Consider the following 17,267-nt stretch of genomic DNA (forward strand, 5'->3'; position numbering starts at 1 on the left):
CACTAGAGGGCATCACTCACGAGTTAACAAGACATCACTCCGTGTTTATATTGACTGATATGTCATATTTCAAATTCCTGTTTCAAATGAACAAAAAGAAATTCTTAAGATTGTTGAAATTAAAATAAAAATGGAAATGTGAAACAGACTGGCTTACTAAAATTTGTTGAACAATATTGTTGTTCATAAGAATGTCAGCCAAGGTCGGCCCCCCGACATTTTACCACATAAAATCTGGGCCCCTTGGCAAAAAGTTTGGACACCCCTGACTTAGACTCTATTTACACTGCATGGCTCAAGCAGAGGTGAGTGGGGGTCGGGGGGGGGGGGGAAGACTGGTAAAAACAAAAAAAGATATATATTTGACTCTTGTACTAAATGAAAGGCATCACCTCCCAGTGAACCCGCGTTACATGGCGGTTCACCTCATTCATCAGTAATCGCATATAAATTCGGGTGACAGTGCTGCCGTAGGAACGAACGTCTGTAATCAAATCTCCAGCCCTTGGTTTCAGATGAGGTTGCAATTGCTAAATGATGTATAAGAGGTGTCAAAAAGCAAAGGCTTCATGGGACAAACCCCGCGGCGGAAGCAGGCAACCAACATCAAAGCTTCGAAATTTGTGGTGAAAATTCAAGAAAGTGATTTTGGGATAACTACGGTCTGCCGCGGATGATGGAGTCATTCATCAGCACTTGCGAAATTAATTCAATTTGGCCAACAGAGTAAATTCTCTGCTCCTTTTGTAGCAGAAAAAAAGGAAAAAAAGGAAAGACTCGGGAAAGCATCAGCATATATTCATTCATGTCACTTAATACATCCGAACATCTCGTCAGAGTCACTCAGGTGACGAGGACTCAATTTGCCGCCATTGGATTTTTTTCCTCCAAGTCTCAATGCAACACCTTGATTTGCTGCCCTTTTTTTTTTATTTTTTAAAGTCAATTTTACCGACAACAGCACAGCTTCTCCCCTGAAGCAGACTGGGATCGAACCACGAGAGACCCTTGTCCGCCGCGGCACTTATTAGTGGGATTATTGAGAAGCTTTTCACTTGTCAATTGCAGCAGATAACAAGCATTTGACTTCTTAACTCAGACAGACCCTGCGGGGGCCGGCGCTTTATTAGGTTGGGATGACACCGAAATGGAGAATGTTGTCTGTCTGCTACTCGTAATGCAACTAGAGTCACAACCACTTTCAAGCTGCAAGGTGGAGTCCCGCAAGGATCGATTGTCTGACCGCTCATCTTTACTTGATAATGTTAGGACTGCTGTGATGTGGTCCAGGCATTATAGCAGCTGGATTCTGGACCACGTGGAGCTGTCAGATTGTTTTTTTTAAAGTCTACTTGTGCTCCAGTTGAACTTCTTGACTGTTCCAAGAACGAGAGTTTGACTGAACTCGTCAACAAAGAACACGTCACTCCCGTGGGAACACATTAAGCACCATACAGTAGAAAGTTGAATGTGGATCAACATTTCTCATGTCAAAGTGATCTGAGCCTCCATGATTCCGGAGCACACCAAAGTATAAATACATGTCCAAATGTATGCTCGTTAGGCATTAGTATCTGTTGCAAATAAGGTCCGTCGAGAATGCAAACTGTGATGAAGTCTTCTTTCTCAGCACTTTATTTATTTATTTATTTATTTTTTAAATGCGGACGTTGTATCGGTCTGTCGTGGTGAAGAAGGAGCTGAGCCAAAGGGCGAAGCTCTCAATTTACCGGTCGATCTACGTTCCAACCCTCATCTATGGTCACGAGCTATGGGTCGTGACCGAAAGAACGAGATCCCGGATACAAGCGGCGGAAATGAGTTTTCTCCGCAGGGTGTCCGGGCTCTCCCTTAGAGATAAGGTGAGAAGCTCGGTCATCCGGGAGGGGCTCAGAGTCGAGCCGCTTCTCCTCCACATCGAGAGGAGCCAGATGAGGTGGCTTGGGCATCTGATTCGGATGCCCCCTGAGCGCCTCCCCGGTGAGGTGTTCCAGGCATGTCCCACCGGGAGGAGACCCCGAGGAAGACCCAGGACACGCTGGAGAGACTATGTCACCCAGCTGGCCTGGGAACGCCTCTGGATCCCCCGGGGAGAGATGGAAGAAGTAGCTAGGGAGAGGGAAGTCTGGGCTTCCCTGCTAAAGCTGTTGCCCCCGCGACCCGGCCCCGGATAAGCGGTAGAAGATGGATGGATGGATGGATTTTTTAAATGAGACTTACATGGGTCTTTGTTGTCGTTTTTCCGTCTTAAAAAGCAGCGGCAGTTTGGATGTTTGACGAGTGACAGTCCTTATTGTTTACTGCTAATATGACAAATTCAATTTTAGAGTGTTCAATCAGCCTGCCGTGCATGTTTTTGGAATGTGGGGAGGAAACCGGAGCACCCGCAGAAAACCCACGCAGGCCCGGGGAGAACATGCAAACTCCACGCAGGGAGCCCGGAGCTGGAATCGAACCCGGTACCTCTGCACTGTGAAGCCGACGTGCTAACCACTGGACTACCGGGCCGCCTATGAGAAATTCATAATCATTAAAGACACAAAATATGAGCAATTGGTGAACTACTTATTATGCCGCCGTGTGAGGCGACATCTCACCCGTAGTCTGCCGTCAGAAAAACCCGCTACGGCTCACTCTCTGCTTCTTTATCTGGCTGGGATCGGACTGAGTACAGGGTCAGTCCATGATTTTCCTCCCTCGCTCACCACAAAGACAAATTTTTCCAATGTTGACACATATGACAATTGACAGCCGATCAATAGAAGAGATCGCGGTCGGCCCTCTCAGGAGATTAATGAACCCGAGCTGCCTGTCAGGCGTGTGATTAAGGCGGGGGACTCGTTGACCTCTTCTAGCGTGGACGAGGGGTCGAGTCGGTTCGGGAGCGGGGAGGTCCGCTGAGGAATTAGCGGATGGGAATTCCGCAACATTCCAACGCTGCCGCCACAAGATGACTTTTGATTGGAACGATTTTTTTAAAATAGTCCTTTCATGCCATCATTGTTTTCATACCGCGCTTGTTTCGTGCCTTCCTTCCTGCCTGCCTTCATTCCTCCATCTTTCCTTCCCGCCTTCCTAACACGATTCCTTCTTTCATCCTTTCTTCCTCCTGACCTTCCTTTCATTTCATTATTCGCCATCTTCAGTTCCATCGTTCATACCTTGCTAGCTTTCATCTGGGGTTTCCTTTCTTATTCCTTCCTTCTCAATCCTTCCTCCCTCTCTTCATTGCCCCTTATCGTCTTCTCTCCTTCTTCCCTTCCTTCCATCCTTCCAACCGCAGGGGAGCTTCTTGTATCCAACAAAGCGGTGGCGCCCGCCCCGCTTTTATTATTTCACTCACTTCCATCTGTTTGCCACACGGCCGCCTGTGTGGTAAATATGCCGCTTAAGTTCATTAGGCGTAGGCGACGAAAGGGGTGGGGGTGGGGGCTGGCAGGGGGGGGGGGGGAGTACAGTAATTATTTTGATTCCTGCTCGCTTCCATCCGGCGAGCCGTGGACTCAATTAGGGAGCAACAACGGAATGTTAACAGGCTCATTAGAGGGCGGGACACAAAGCTAACGTCACATTTCTGTCGGCTGGATGCGGTGAAGACGAGGTCCTGACATTCTGGTCTTGCGGGCTCACCTGAGGTGGCACAGTGAAGCTCGTTAGCCTCATTGACAACCACAGATTTCATTCTTCCCTCCAGCCCTCATTTCCTGGCTTTCATCCATCCTTGCTTCTTCCCTTCCATTGTCTTTCTTCCTTTCTTGAACTACCAAACATCCTTCCTTCCATCATCCATGTTTCCTTGCGACCTTCTACCCTTCCATCCATTCTTTTTACATTTCATACATCATTTTTTTTGGATGCTCCATAGCCTTCTTCCTTTCTTTCCTTCCTGCTATCCTCCCCACCTCTCATCCTTCAATCGTCCTTCTTTCCATTTCTTTCTTTCTTTTATTCCTTACTTCTGACCTTGTGTCTTTCCTTTCATCCTTTACCCCCCTACCATTCTTCCTTCCTTTCATACCATCCTTGTTTCTGCCTTTCATCCTTCCTTCCCTCCTCTTATTTCCTTCCTTCCGTTTCCGGCCATTCTATTGTACATGCTTGTTTCGTTCTTTTCTTCCTACCGACCACACTCCCACATTCCAAAATGCTATTCCAATGCTACGTTCATTGAAGATGGTACATTTTCCTTAGACGTGAACATGCATGGTTATTTGTCTGTAGGTGCCCTGCAAATTGTCTGGCGACCAGTGCAAGGTGTACCCGACTTTCCTTGCTGAAGTCATCCGGGATTGGCTTTCTTTGAAAATGAAGTGGAATCAAGAAAATCCACCCACGCTCTGGCTATTTGTTTTACCGCGAACACAACAGGAACGTTACTCAATTCGAACACTCATCCATATCTCTGTGGTAAATCCCCACCACTGCACTGGCAAAGTCTCCCGTGGGCAAATATGCCATTCAGTAATGAAATTCCGAGAAAACGCGGCTTCTCCGTGCATCGTCACATGCCACTTTTTTATACAATGTAATCCATGCTACGTTGGTCGCTTATGATTTTCGAACGCCCAACCTGAAAACTGCCAGTCAACTGTGCAAACCATTTGCCCACTGTGCGCGCCCCATTAAAACGTTGGGCTTTACATTTGTCACCCGCACAAATCCGGCATGGCGCAAGGCGTAAATCAGCACAGAGGAATGTCAGACTGGGTGTTAGTACATTTGCATTAATTCTTTTTTAAAGGGGAGGTTTGCGCCGTAGTGGGTGTCAACACAGCGGGCTTCTCTTGTGGCACAAGCACATCTCACATGGAGACATCACTGCGTGGAAAAGGATACGGTGATCCGTGTGCGCGACTGGCACATCGTCACGATGCTCTGCGGGTATGGCAACAGATGATGCGTAAACTGGAGCCCTCAGCTTGTGATAATCTCTATTGACTCCGTGCATCTATCGCCGCACTTTGTGTGCCCCCCCTACTTCCAATCATCCCACATGGTCAGCGCAGGCGTAACTTCAGAGCGACTTTCTGCCACTGAATTGTCATTTCGTCAACCATATCATGACTTCTACGCCGGAACGGCCGGAATGCTGCGGAGCGAACTGGCAAACGAGCAGTGTGAGCCTTGCACACGGATGGAAATCAGAATGCATGCGCCGTCTCCAAATTTAGCGCCCTCGAGCTCGGAAAATACGTTTTCAGTCACCGTATGATTACAACTGTCTGGAAAATAGGTGACTTTCTAATACGCATTGCATTGGGGAAGATACATGCTTGGTTGGCATTTAGATTATGAAAGCGCCTTGAAAAAAAAAATCAAGAGTTTGGGAAGCTCTGATGTATGGCGTGCATTTTATGCTTCATTCGTTCATGTAAAAAAAGAAATACAAAAAGGAGAAGGAAGAAAAAAAAAACACCCATTACAAAAGGATTTGTTTCCCCCCACAGGCAGAATGCAAATGAGCATGAGGGGGCTATGCTGTGCATGTCCACGCTCATCTCCCTTTTTTTTTTCCCCAAACACAGCTGAGAAAACCGGGAGCGGAGCAGAACAATTGGACCAGAACGTCAGGTTAAACATTGGCAGCTGCGGCCCCCGCGCCTCTTTAGTGGCGCGCAAATACTGTATGCAGATTAGAAACAGAGCATGTTTTGATAGGCACCTGGCCCAGAAAGAAAAAAAAAAAAAAATCAGGCTGGGATCATGTGACCAACGTCAGAGAGAGTGTTGACTGTCGGGTGTTGGTCACAATGTTTGCTTCAATTCATTCATTCATTCAAGCTCGAAAATGATTTCCGAGACTTTTTCTTGCGTCTTGACGTTTTGTTGAAATGATAACATATATTCATTCATCTTCCGAGCCGCTTGATCCTCACTAGGGTCGCGGGGGGGTGCTGGAGCCTATCCCAGCTGTCTCCGGGCAGTAGGCGGGGGACACCCTGAATCGGTTGCCAGCCAATCGCAGGGCACACAGAAACGAACAACCATTCGCACTCACACTCACACCTAGGGACAATTTAGAGTGTTCAATCAGCCTGCCACGCATGTTTTTGGAATGTGGGAGGAAACCGGAGCACCCGGAGAAAACCCACGGAGGCCCGGGGAGAACATGCAAACTCCACACAGGGAGGCCGGAGCTGGAATCGAACCCGGTACCTCTGCACTGTGAAGCCCACGTGCTAACCACTGGACTACCGGGCCACTCATGTTTGCTTCAATATATAAGAAAAACAAAAAACTGTACCGTGGACGGCGCTATTCGTGTCGGATAGGAAGTGGGCCGGCTCGCAAGCAGTGAAAATCCGTGTCGAATTAACAGCTATTATAAATGCATTTCATTCATATAATTTTTTTTCTCTCCATTTTTTTTTTCAAAGGGGAAAGATGATTTGAGAAGCATTATCTCGCCAAAGGAGGAGCGCACACCAACACAACTTTAGACGGCTTTTGCGAATACACATATTTTTTTGCGATACAAAGAAAAAGTCAATGACAAAGTGACGTTGTTATGTTTTATAAACAATTAAGTCCAGTCATATTTTTCCCATATTGGTCTATTTAAGGGCGGCCCGGTAGACCAGTGGTTAGCACGCCGGCTTCACAGTGCGGAGGTACCGGGTTCGATTCCAGCTCCGGCCTCCCTGTGTGGAGTTTGCATGTTCTCCCCGGGCCTGCGTGGGTTTTCTCCGGGTGCTCCGGTTTCCTCCCACATTCCAAAAAAACATGCGTGGCAGGCTGATTTAAGACTCTAAATTGTCCCTAGGGTTGAGTGTGAGTGCGAATGGTTGTTCGTTTCTGTGTGCCATGTGATTTGCTGGCAACCAATTCAGGGTGTCCCCCGCCTACTGCCCGAAGACAGCTGGGATAGGCTCCAGCACCCCCCCGCGACCCTAGTGAGGATCAAGCGGTTCGGAAGATGAATGAATGAATGAATTGGTCTATTTATTCATACGAATGGTGATTTTCCACAACATTCAAGTTTTTTTCTCACCTCACATGCAACCGTCACTTGCTTGGTCCCTTTAAAGCCTCATTCAATTTTTTTTTTTTTTAATTAGGCATATTAAACGTGCACATTTCTGTATTATATTAAGTAGATATGATGAAGTGTGTATTTTTAGACGTGCGGTTGAACTACTCTAAGGAAACAAAGTGCAATTTGTGGTGCTGCAGCAGTAGCAAGCAGCTATTTTCATTTAATAAGTCAATTTAAAACAAAAGGCACCGGATACATTCATCCTTGTTAGATGACATTGGCTCCTTGATTGTTTGTGTGTGTGTGTGTGTGTGTGTGTGTGTGGTGTGGTGTTCTTAATTAAAGCGCCCGCGTATGAAACCCAATAAAGAGCATGCAGCCTGCTTTCAGCACCAAGGACAGCTCTGCTCCTTATTTTTTTTCCTCTTTTTTAATTTCAGAAATTGAAAGTTAATTAGCATGCAAACACAAAGTTCCTCCAACGCTTGACAACAGGACACTTTAAGAGACGCTGACACTTGCGTGTTAATTATTGAAAAGCAATAATATGATTTTGTTTTTATTTCGTGTTGATGTTTGTTTTGGGAATTCGGTTCGACTTCATTAGTTTTTGGAGCAAGTCTGTTGGTTTTTATTTGTTTGAAAATGCTTGGTGTTAGTTTAGAGTGTATTAGTTTTAGTTTTTTTTTTATACATGCAGTATTTGTCAAATGCAAGGTCACCAAGCATTGATTAATCACACTACAATTATCAAACAAATATTTGACCTTCCTTCATCTGTACGGCCAAAACGGCGATACTGAAATGAATACAGTGAACCCTTACTACTTCATGCTTTGTTTATCGTAAATAAGTTTTTATTTTTGTCATCATTCAAATTTAATTTACGTTTGGGGGACGAGAGCAGCTCCCTGAGGTACACCAGTAGCAACAAACATTGTCCTGCAATCCGTTTTTAAAAATAGCACCTCCAAACCTGTCGAATATAAGTAACAAATTGATGAAAAGAGGGGAGTGGGCCGCGTAAAATCATAATATCAAGTTCAAATACCAAATTACACTTTCCAAATTTATCGCAATCGTAAGTGGAGTTCACCCACGTCGAGTTCTTGATTCTTTGGTCTACCGGTGGTTTGGTGTCACACCACCCTCCTGATATTTGCGATTCGGCTGTACTGGTGCAACATTGTTGACATGCAGTCCATCGAGGCACCGGTGGAGGCCAGCGCGCCGCAGGGTGACAAACAGAATTATTGATGGCCGTGAAATATTGATTTGGGATATATATGTGTGTGTGCGCGCGCGTGGGTGCCCCCTTTACTAAAATACGACATGGGTTATTCAGCAGAAAGCACATGGAGCGCTGAAAAATTCATCAGGGCTCTGGCAAAGATGGGCGTGAGTTAGCATCGTAGAGGCGGCAGTAAATAAAAATAAATGCGTACGGTGCGTTTATGAATGAAATATAAGGCCTAGTAAAAAGTACACAAGTGAGAGATGGTTTTTATCGCAATTCCCAAGAGCCGCGACAAGTCTGTTCCTCGTACGTTCCTCGATTTGTCACCATGGGTCAGTCTGCTGTTTACCAACTTTGAAAAGTCGCCTTTTATCATCGTCAGAAATTTGAAATCGTTTTATTGGGTTTGAGAGATAATTTGGGTTGGAAATGAGCACAATGTCTTTTCATTCATCTTAATAATCAGATTTTGAATGGTCCGTTTTTTTTTTAATAACATGACAAAATATCCAATATGTAAATAAGCTTAGCTCTGATTCCGTCTCCTTAATTTGATGCGGAAAGTAGCTTTTTTCTGATAGGATAGTATTTGGTCTCGTGTCCATCTTTTCTCTTCATTGTGTTGGCTTCATCCGTCGCGGGATCATGCCCGGGGGTCCCCCTGGAAGGAAATTTTTCTGCTTCCATGGTGACGGTGCACAACTTCGAAGCTGCACAGCACACACAGACTGTGTAGCCTGAAGACACCTGCTCCTCAATGTATATCAAGTATCTCGAGATGAATCGAGATCGATCGATTAATACATAGCGAGATGGAGAGTCATTACTCAATTAAAAAATAAATTTTTTTTGAACAAGCAATTTTAATGAGAATAATATAGTTTTGTTGCCTGCATCTGATATGAAAGTTGACATTTTGCACTGTTCTTTTTTCTTTTATAGCATTTATTTATGCAGGTGAGGGATTTGCAATTCCGAGCTGGCTGCTTACCAGAGTAAAATAATGTTTTTCGGATGTTTTTCCTCCTCAGATCATCTAATTATATATGATTTATTTTATAAAGTAAATGAGTTGATTTTTATTTAGTTTTTTTTTTTAATGTAATTTTTTTAAAGAGTTCACAATTTGGCAAACTTTTTTTCTTTTGTTGACTTTTCTACTCATTTAAAAAAAAATTCTCCAATCGTATTCATACTTTTTAATGTACTTCTAAAAATACCATCAATGTGCTCTACAGGGTACAACAAATGACATAAATGGCTACATGTGTCAAAATCCATGGCAGTTTGTAATTTGCACCTGCCTTCAATCTAGAGGGCTCGAGATGTTGTGATGCCGCCGCATTAATCAACAAAGCATGCAGGAGACATTAAAAAGTCGACATTGCCTCAGTGATAAATAACGGCACCGCTTACTTCCATAAATTATCTGCTCGTGTGCAGGCATGTGCATATTTTAACGGTACGAATGGTGTTGGTGGTGGTGAGAAGCACGAATTAGGGCTGTACCTGGAGCAGAACCAGAGGGAGCCCACACCGGGCTTGGCATTATGGAAATGTCAAGTAAACTCTCCCAAGGCCTCCCTGGTCGCCTCCATTCAAATGAACACACCGTGGGAAAAAAAATGAGTCTTCTATAAAGCATTGAAAGTCACGTTTGACCTCATCAGAACAACAACAAACTGTATTTTAAATTGGTTTATGGGTGTCATCGCAAGGTCTTTTTCACCCTGGGAAATTCAGTGGATTTTATTACGGTTCTCCTCCAAGCAAGTAGAAGTGTTACTTTAGGGTTCTCAGCGCCTTAACTGAGTTACATTATTTATGTTACTTGCATTATGTATGGTACTTTTGGCCCACATTAGTTGTTAGATGGATAACTAGTGGTGTTCCGCAAGCTTCGATACTAGGTCCAATCTGCATTGATGGACAAATATTTTATTTCATTTTTCAGATCCACAAATACATCAGAAATTTTCATGCCTTTTTCGATTCTACAAAAATACATGCATGATTTCTCGTTTTTTATTTTAGTGTGTGCATTTGTCATGACTTATCATTTGTAAATTTTGTGCCAAGTGTTTTATGGGGGGTTGGGGGAAAACACAAAACGGTCGCATTTTGTTTCCCGACTTGTATTTATCAACATATCATAGATGAGATAAGGGCTCGTTTTCCGTTTTCAATCTCCATTTGTTTTAACCACAAACGGGAGCGAGCTCGTTCCCGTCCAATCGAGACAGCAACACTGAATCTACGTGGGGGAGGTTTGTGTCAAAAGTAAATGCGAAAATCCGCTGAGCCACAAACACACATTAGACACACAAAGCGGAATATTTACAGATTATGAGTCATAACAAATGCATATAAACACATGTGAAAATCACAAACATATTTGTAGATGTGTGAAAATCGCCTATGTACTTATGTGAATACATTCATTCATTCCTTTATTCATTCATTTTAAACCAAATCCTTCCACACACAGCACACCTGTGCTTACCTGCCAATTTAGCACTTTTCCTTGTTTTTTTTAATTTCATAATGTCCATCGTCACTCCTCGGTTTCCATGAACATTCTAATTTTACATGCACTGAGTCTGTATTTCTTCCCAAGCCGTCTTCTATTAAAACATGTTTTAATCGTTCCTGGTGCCAAGCACGGACGTGTATACCAGCGCCGATTTCTTCTTCGTTGGGGTCTCCTCTTCCTTTAACCAATGTACAGTACTTGAGTTGTATGATCTGAATACTTGCACCACACTGCCCCTATCGGTTAATTGTTTGTACTTGAACGTGTGCACACTGCACAGCCATCGATTTTGATGGCGCGCAAGCCGATTGAATCCTGTCCCAAATATTTGGCGCTGCATGGAGTCAATGTGAAGATGGCGCCTACATTCATTTGAATGAGTCACACTTTTATGAGACAAATTCATAAAATATCGAACCGACTTTCTCAACTCTCACAGAACCGCATTCATATCAAATGATAGGATGTACTGATGGATGGATGGTGGCAGAGAAAGGAATGGGTGAACATGTACTAATTGATATATTTACAGTACAGAGGGATGGACGGATGGATGATTCGATAGAGTAGATGAATGAATAGATCAATAACTTGAAATGGTGAAAGATGATAGACGTACTGTGTCGACTAATACTTGAATAAATGGAATGAATAAATTAATTAAAGGTATTACAATGGATGCACGAATGATGGTGGGTGACGCCGATAGCTCATAAAGGAATGAAATGATTGACTGACAAATGAGTATTGAATAAATGGTTTGATGAATGAATGAATAATGGTGGGTGGAAAAATAGATCGATGATACATGAATACTGTACACGAAAGAACAAATGAATGGATGGATGGTCAAATGGAGATTATAATAAATGAATGAATAACAACGATGGATAGGTAGCTGGAATGATGTAACAGTAAAGTAAATGAATGAACTAATACAGATTGGAATGAATGAATTCAAATGACTGAATACATGTTCAGGGGTTATGGTTGATTGATAGGATTGATGTGAAAATGATTCATTATAATGAATGGATGAATGATAATGGACAGAAGATAGAGTGATATATGAATAAATGGAATGAACGAATGGCTGGCTGGGTGGGGGCTAAAATGAAGATGAGAAGACAATGGATGAATGAATGAACAAATCAATAACAATGACGGATGATGGTTAGAATACTAGGTCTAGTTAAATGAATGAATGGGAGTGATGGCCAAATGAATAATGAATGAATAAATGACAGTAAGCTCGTTTCTGCTGTCAACTTGATGGCGTCTTGTTGACTGCAGTTTTGTGCGCGAGTGATTCGGTGAGTTTGGGGTGTTGCAGGTGAGTCACACACAGGACGTTGATGGAGTCAGCTTGTTGTTTCCAAGGCTGTTGGCAGCGTCACGCAGGCTTATCGTGGCTCCACAGAGACGCTGGCTCGTTCTTCTGCTTTGCCCCAAAATGACTTTCTCATCTTCCTCTTTTTCCTCGGCAGCCCCTAAAGTTCAGCTGTCACTGGGAATCACCAAAGTCAAACTTTGAGGTCTAACTGTGTGACCTGGGACTTGCAGTCACACTACCAATTCGTAATATCCCCACCCTGAAGCATTGTTTTTTTTTTTTTTTTTTTTGCAACTGTTGTAAAAATAAAGAATAATGACAAAAAACATAGGACAATTTGTGAGGTTTAATTTTAAACTGCATGACTTATTTAGTTTTTTTTTCCACACATCAGATACATTGTTAATATTTACAGCAAACATGATCATAAAATAAGAAAAACAGGTACATGTCTTGAATTTCACATGAATGACGTCATCATTCCAGTAAGAGGCTACATGGGCGCTATCCTCGCATCTAAAAAAAAAAAAAAAAATGAGCATGGTGTGTCAGGCCTACAAATAAATATACATATTTATAAAAATAAAAGTTACACTCTTACAAAAAAAAAATCACAACAGGAAGTGCTGGTAAAAGGCTTTGAGGACTAAATGTGACAATGTAACTAAAGTTTTGACACTTTATGACAAAGTTGAAGCATACTTACTTTAATAACCCTTATACTTACATATACATACAGCATCATCATCGCTATTATGTGTCACAAATAGAAGACAACGTTGTGTTTCAGTGGTACGCTAACAACAACAACAATCTCCTCCGCAGGAAGTCGTACTCGCTCTTTTAAGAACCACTATAGTACTTACAAAAAAAAAAATCACTTTCAACACGTTTGGAGGGGTTTTTTTCCACATTAGCACAAGCACAAATATACTTTTTTTGTATACATCGGACATGGCAAAAAACAAAGAAAAACAACGGCAAAACAAAACAAAAATAATAGAAATCTGCTACGTTGAGAGGACTTTTGTTCGTTTTAATGTGTGATGTTGTATTAGCTTATGTATGGTCTCCAATAAAGTGTCACATTGAGTGACACTAAGTGCTTCTGTACAGTGGCAGGCTTCTTTCAGGAAAAAAAAAAAGGGACAGGAGAAATAATTTCAAAAGCCATTGTTTCTAGACAATGTTACCACCACAAAACAGGGCAGTTCGCTTCAAAATCATTAATTCTGAGTGATTTTTGCGTGGAATTTAAGCTAAAAGGTTCTACGTTTTGGTCGTTGTGAAAAGACTAAAGTCCTGTAGATGTCGTTAGTGGGCCTTTGAAATTCTTGTTAACTTTCAAATAAACGCCATTTTACCTCCAATGCTAACAATGCTAAAGACAATGCGAACAAGAACGTGTCAGTTATTCGCCTTTCAAATTGTCGTCAACATTCTAACACAGCGAGATGACATTTGAGCCCCAACTGGACTGCTAAAGCTAATGCTAAAAATGTTGCTAACCAGCAAATGATGACGAAATACTTGCCATAAAAGTTTTTCACTAGGCGTTGTCCAATCTTTTGATTCTTGTAATATGGTGAAACGTCATTTGGTGGCCCAGGTCATATTCCAAATGACAGTACGTATAAACCAAGAATGCATTGAATACTCGGATGTTGTTCTTGCCTGCTAGCTTAAACCAAGAATGCATCGGGGGGTGACTTGTCAAGGCCCAGTTGGGCAAATAGTCCCAGTTCACTGCCATGGAAATTTTCCAACTTGGAATATTTCCAAAATTCCCCGATTTAAAATTTACCGAGGATCAGTACTTTTTAATCAATTTAGATTTTTTTTTCAGATTCTAAAATATGTGCCTCAGCATAACAGAGGTTGGGAAACCCTGGAGTCGAGTCATTGTCCCCCCCACAAACTTGAAAATAGCACGCAAAGTGATCGTATGCCTCCCGTTTTAAGAAAAAAAAATTGAGGTACATTACAAGGAGTTACTGTATGTGTCTTTGGCAACTACGACTAGAAAATATGTATTTACAAAAACCAAAGAATGCCTTGCGCAGATGGAACTAGAGAAATACGAAAGGATACTCTCGCATCGCAAGCCCTTTTTTTTTTAATTATTCGTTTTTTTTACGTGTGCACGCGATTCCTCATAACTAAACGTGCTAGCATTCACCTCTAACAAGCCAAAAAAGTCCATCAAAAACAGCAAAGCATCGAGAGGGTTCACCATCACGTAACAGTCACAGGGCGGGCGAATGGTTTTGTTGCAACTTCCAACGAAGGAAAACGTACACTATCATTGCCAAAAACAAAATTTAACCCAACAGAGATTAAATATCTCAAATTAAGGCAAGATGCATCTGCCAAGATAATACATATGCGCATTTGACTTGTCACGAGCATTTTTTTTTCTCCCCTTAAAGAGCCCGACGAGTGATTAAAACTTTTTAATACAATTTTTGTTTAAAATAACCTCATCATAAGACAGCAGGTGATAGTTGGACGAGCTGTTTGAAAGTACACTATAAATACAGTTGAGTTGAGCAAATACTTCATTTATACTGTGATTTATAAACATATTCCTTATTAGTGCAGAGCTTTTTTTTTTGTGAAGACGTTTATTTTTTAAAGACTGTAATTTTTCTTGTTGGAAGGCATCCGAATTTTCCTGTAACTTTCCTAAAAACAAACATCAAAACAATTATAGACTTCATTTCATTACTTTTTGCTTTTTTTCAGACCCGTGTTTGCGGTGCCATCAAGGGGAGAGCAAGCAAGAAATTTGATTGACGGATGAAGCAAAAGGTGGTTACGAAATGGTGTCAACAAGCTAGCAAAGTGTCAAGAACGAAGTAATTTTTTTTTTAAACATAGTAGAAAATGCCGCAAAGTCTAAGTCTACTCAAATCTAAGCAAGATTGTCCAATCAAGAAAAAAAATGTGCTTGTTCTTTGTCTTTCCTCCTACCAGGCAAGCATTTTACTCGCTTTGAGCATTTTCTTCCAGGAATTAAACATTTGGAGTTTATAACAGAAAAAAATTGGATGAAAACACGAAATACCATCATTCAGGGTTGCCACAAATTTTAAATATCTAAATTCCAATCATTTTTCCTCAGACTGTAATGACCAGACAGTTAAGAGAAAAAAAACAACCTTTTAAAAAATGACAATAATTTGTGACATCTGCGTAAAGAGTGCTTTAGCATCGATCATCGTTTTCATTATTTTGAATATGCATGCAATTATATCACCAAATAGCTTCGAGAAGCCTGGAAAGAAGTACGCGACGTAGCGCAAGCAGTCTTGGAAACATACTTTGTACTCGCTTTGGAACCCTGATAATTCTTTTGAGTCGATCGGTTTTAAGACGGCTGATTTTTCGTTTTTAGGCTCAGTATGTTGACTTGTTTAAAACACTTTTACAGGGTCCATTTTTCCTGCCTGCTATTAGCTTTTTTTTTTCTTCAATTAGGTAAAAGCTATCTTATTTCATTCATTCATTCATTCATTCATCTTCCGAGCCGCTTGATCCTCACTAGGGTCGCGGGGGGTGCTGGAGCCTATCCCAGCTGTCTTCGGGCAATAGGCGGGATACACCCTGAATCGGTTGCCAGCCAATCGCAGGGCACACAGAAACGAACAACCATTTGCACTCACACTCACACCTCGGGACAATTTAGAGTGTTCAATCAGCCTGCCACGCATGTTTTTGGAATGTGGGAGGAAACCGGAGCACCCGGAGAAAACCCACGCAGGCCCGGGGAGAACATGCAAACTCCACACAGGGAGGCCGGAGCTGGAATCGAACCCGGTACCTCTGCACTGTGAAGCCGACGTGCTAACCACTGGGCTACCAGGCCGCCTGCCTATCTTATTTCATTCTTCTTTTTTTTTTTTTTTTTTGAGGTGATGTTGCAAAGGGAAGCAAGCAAAGAATTTAGCAGGAAAGAAAAGTCACGCTACCAAACGGTGACAACGAGCTATGGAAAGAGTCGGCAAACTTTTGCGGTACACAAGTAGAAAACGACGCCACGCCGGAAGGAAGCGGGAGGGGGAGGGGGGTGGCTAAGTGGATCTTGTTGTTGCGTGGCGGCGTCACACGGATTGCTCCTTCGGGAAGGGCGCTCGTGGGGCGGCGGGGGCGGCGGAGAAGCCGGTGTTGGAGTACATGGGCTCGTTGGAGGGCGGCTGGGCGTAGGCGTGCTGCGGCAGGAAGGTGACGGGCGGGTGGGCCGGAGGGTTGAGGGGCTGACACTCGGGCAGGTGCTCCACGTCGCGCTGTTGGCTCATGTACTCGGTCGGGTTCAAGGGCTCTGCCGGATGGTTCACAGAATCCTGTCGCGGGGTGGGGGGGACAAGAGAGGGGGAGTGGATGTTGTCAATGTGGAAATGCCTAAAAGCTATTTCGGTTAGAAATGATGAAGTTATTTTGGTCATGAAGTTTGGAGTATCCTGAAATTTCCCTCAAAAGCAGAATACGCCTCACTATGTCTCACACGCACACGCATACGCACGCACTTGACTGCTAAAATAACATTCCCCCCCCCCCCCCCCCATCTCCGAGCGCGTCTCCCTTCACCTGCCCCGGAAGATTTATTAGTCCTCCATTTTTGTTTGGCGCCAGAGGAACGCCTTTTGCAATTCCACACCGGAGCAAGACTCGATTCCTCCTCAGCAAGGGGATTAGTTGTTATGAAGCCGCAAGCTCGAGGTAATATCGAACAGCAAACAGCAAACCGACTCATAAGTAATGGGACATGCTTGCTCCTCTGGGAGGTTGGTGTGTGTATGTGTGTGTGGGGGGGGGGTCATCTCCGAGATGTTAGATGGGCTGATGCACTTCACCGGTTCATGTTGCAGCCTCAACTGGTCCATTTCCAGGACGGCCTACTGTGCTCCGAACGTTTGTGTAGGAGACATTTCAACAGCCGACTGATTCGGGGGAGGGGGGGGGGGGGGGCGGCGTCCCAAAAACACATGAATTGAATTTAGGTTCTGACTTTCAATATATACGACAACCTGGAATGGGCAAAATGGCATCGATATTATTTCCCATATTAGACCAGTCAAAATGCTCTAAAATGGATTTCAATATAGGGGCGAGGGAGGGGGGGGGGGCTTATAAAACAGCAGAGAGTAAATGCATTAGGGCAGTCATTTTGGAGAAATCCAATTTGACG

General features: G+C 43.1%; 1 protein-coding gene across 5 annotated transcripts in view; it reads right to left on the bottom strand.

The window, feature by feature from the left end:
* Positions 1-12,407: 12,407 nt before the first annotated feature.
* The window catches only part of nectin1b (nectin cell adhesion molecule 1b), a 166,444-nt gene continuing 161,584 nt past the window's right edge, over positions 12,408-17,267 (bottom strand). For 3 of the 5 annotated variants that reach the window (XM_052078476.1, XM_052078479.1, XM_052078478.1), the window contains one exon: positions 12,408-16,422. In XM_052078476.1, coding sequence (XP_051934436.1) covers positions 16,183-16,422 — 240 coding nt within the window. In that variant the 3' untranslated portion in view covers positions 12,408-16,182. The remainder of the gene's footprint in view (positions 16,423-17,267) is intronic. The other 2 variants (XM_052078480.1, XM_052078481.1) reach the window with 2 other exon arrangements.

The sequence above is a fragment of the Hippocampus zosterae genome, chromosome 10 (genome assembly GCF_025434085.1).
Source record: "Hippocampus zosterae strain Florida chromosome 10, ASM2543408v3, whole genome shotgun sequence".
Classification (NCBI taxonomy): domain Eukaryota; kingdom Metazoa; phylum Chordata; class Actinopteri; order Syngnathiformes; family Syngnathidae; genus Hippocampus; species Hippocampus zosterae.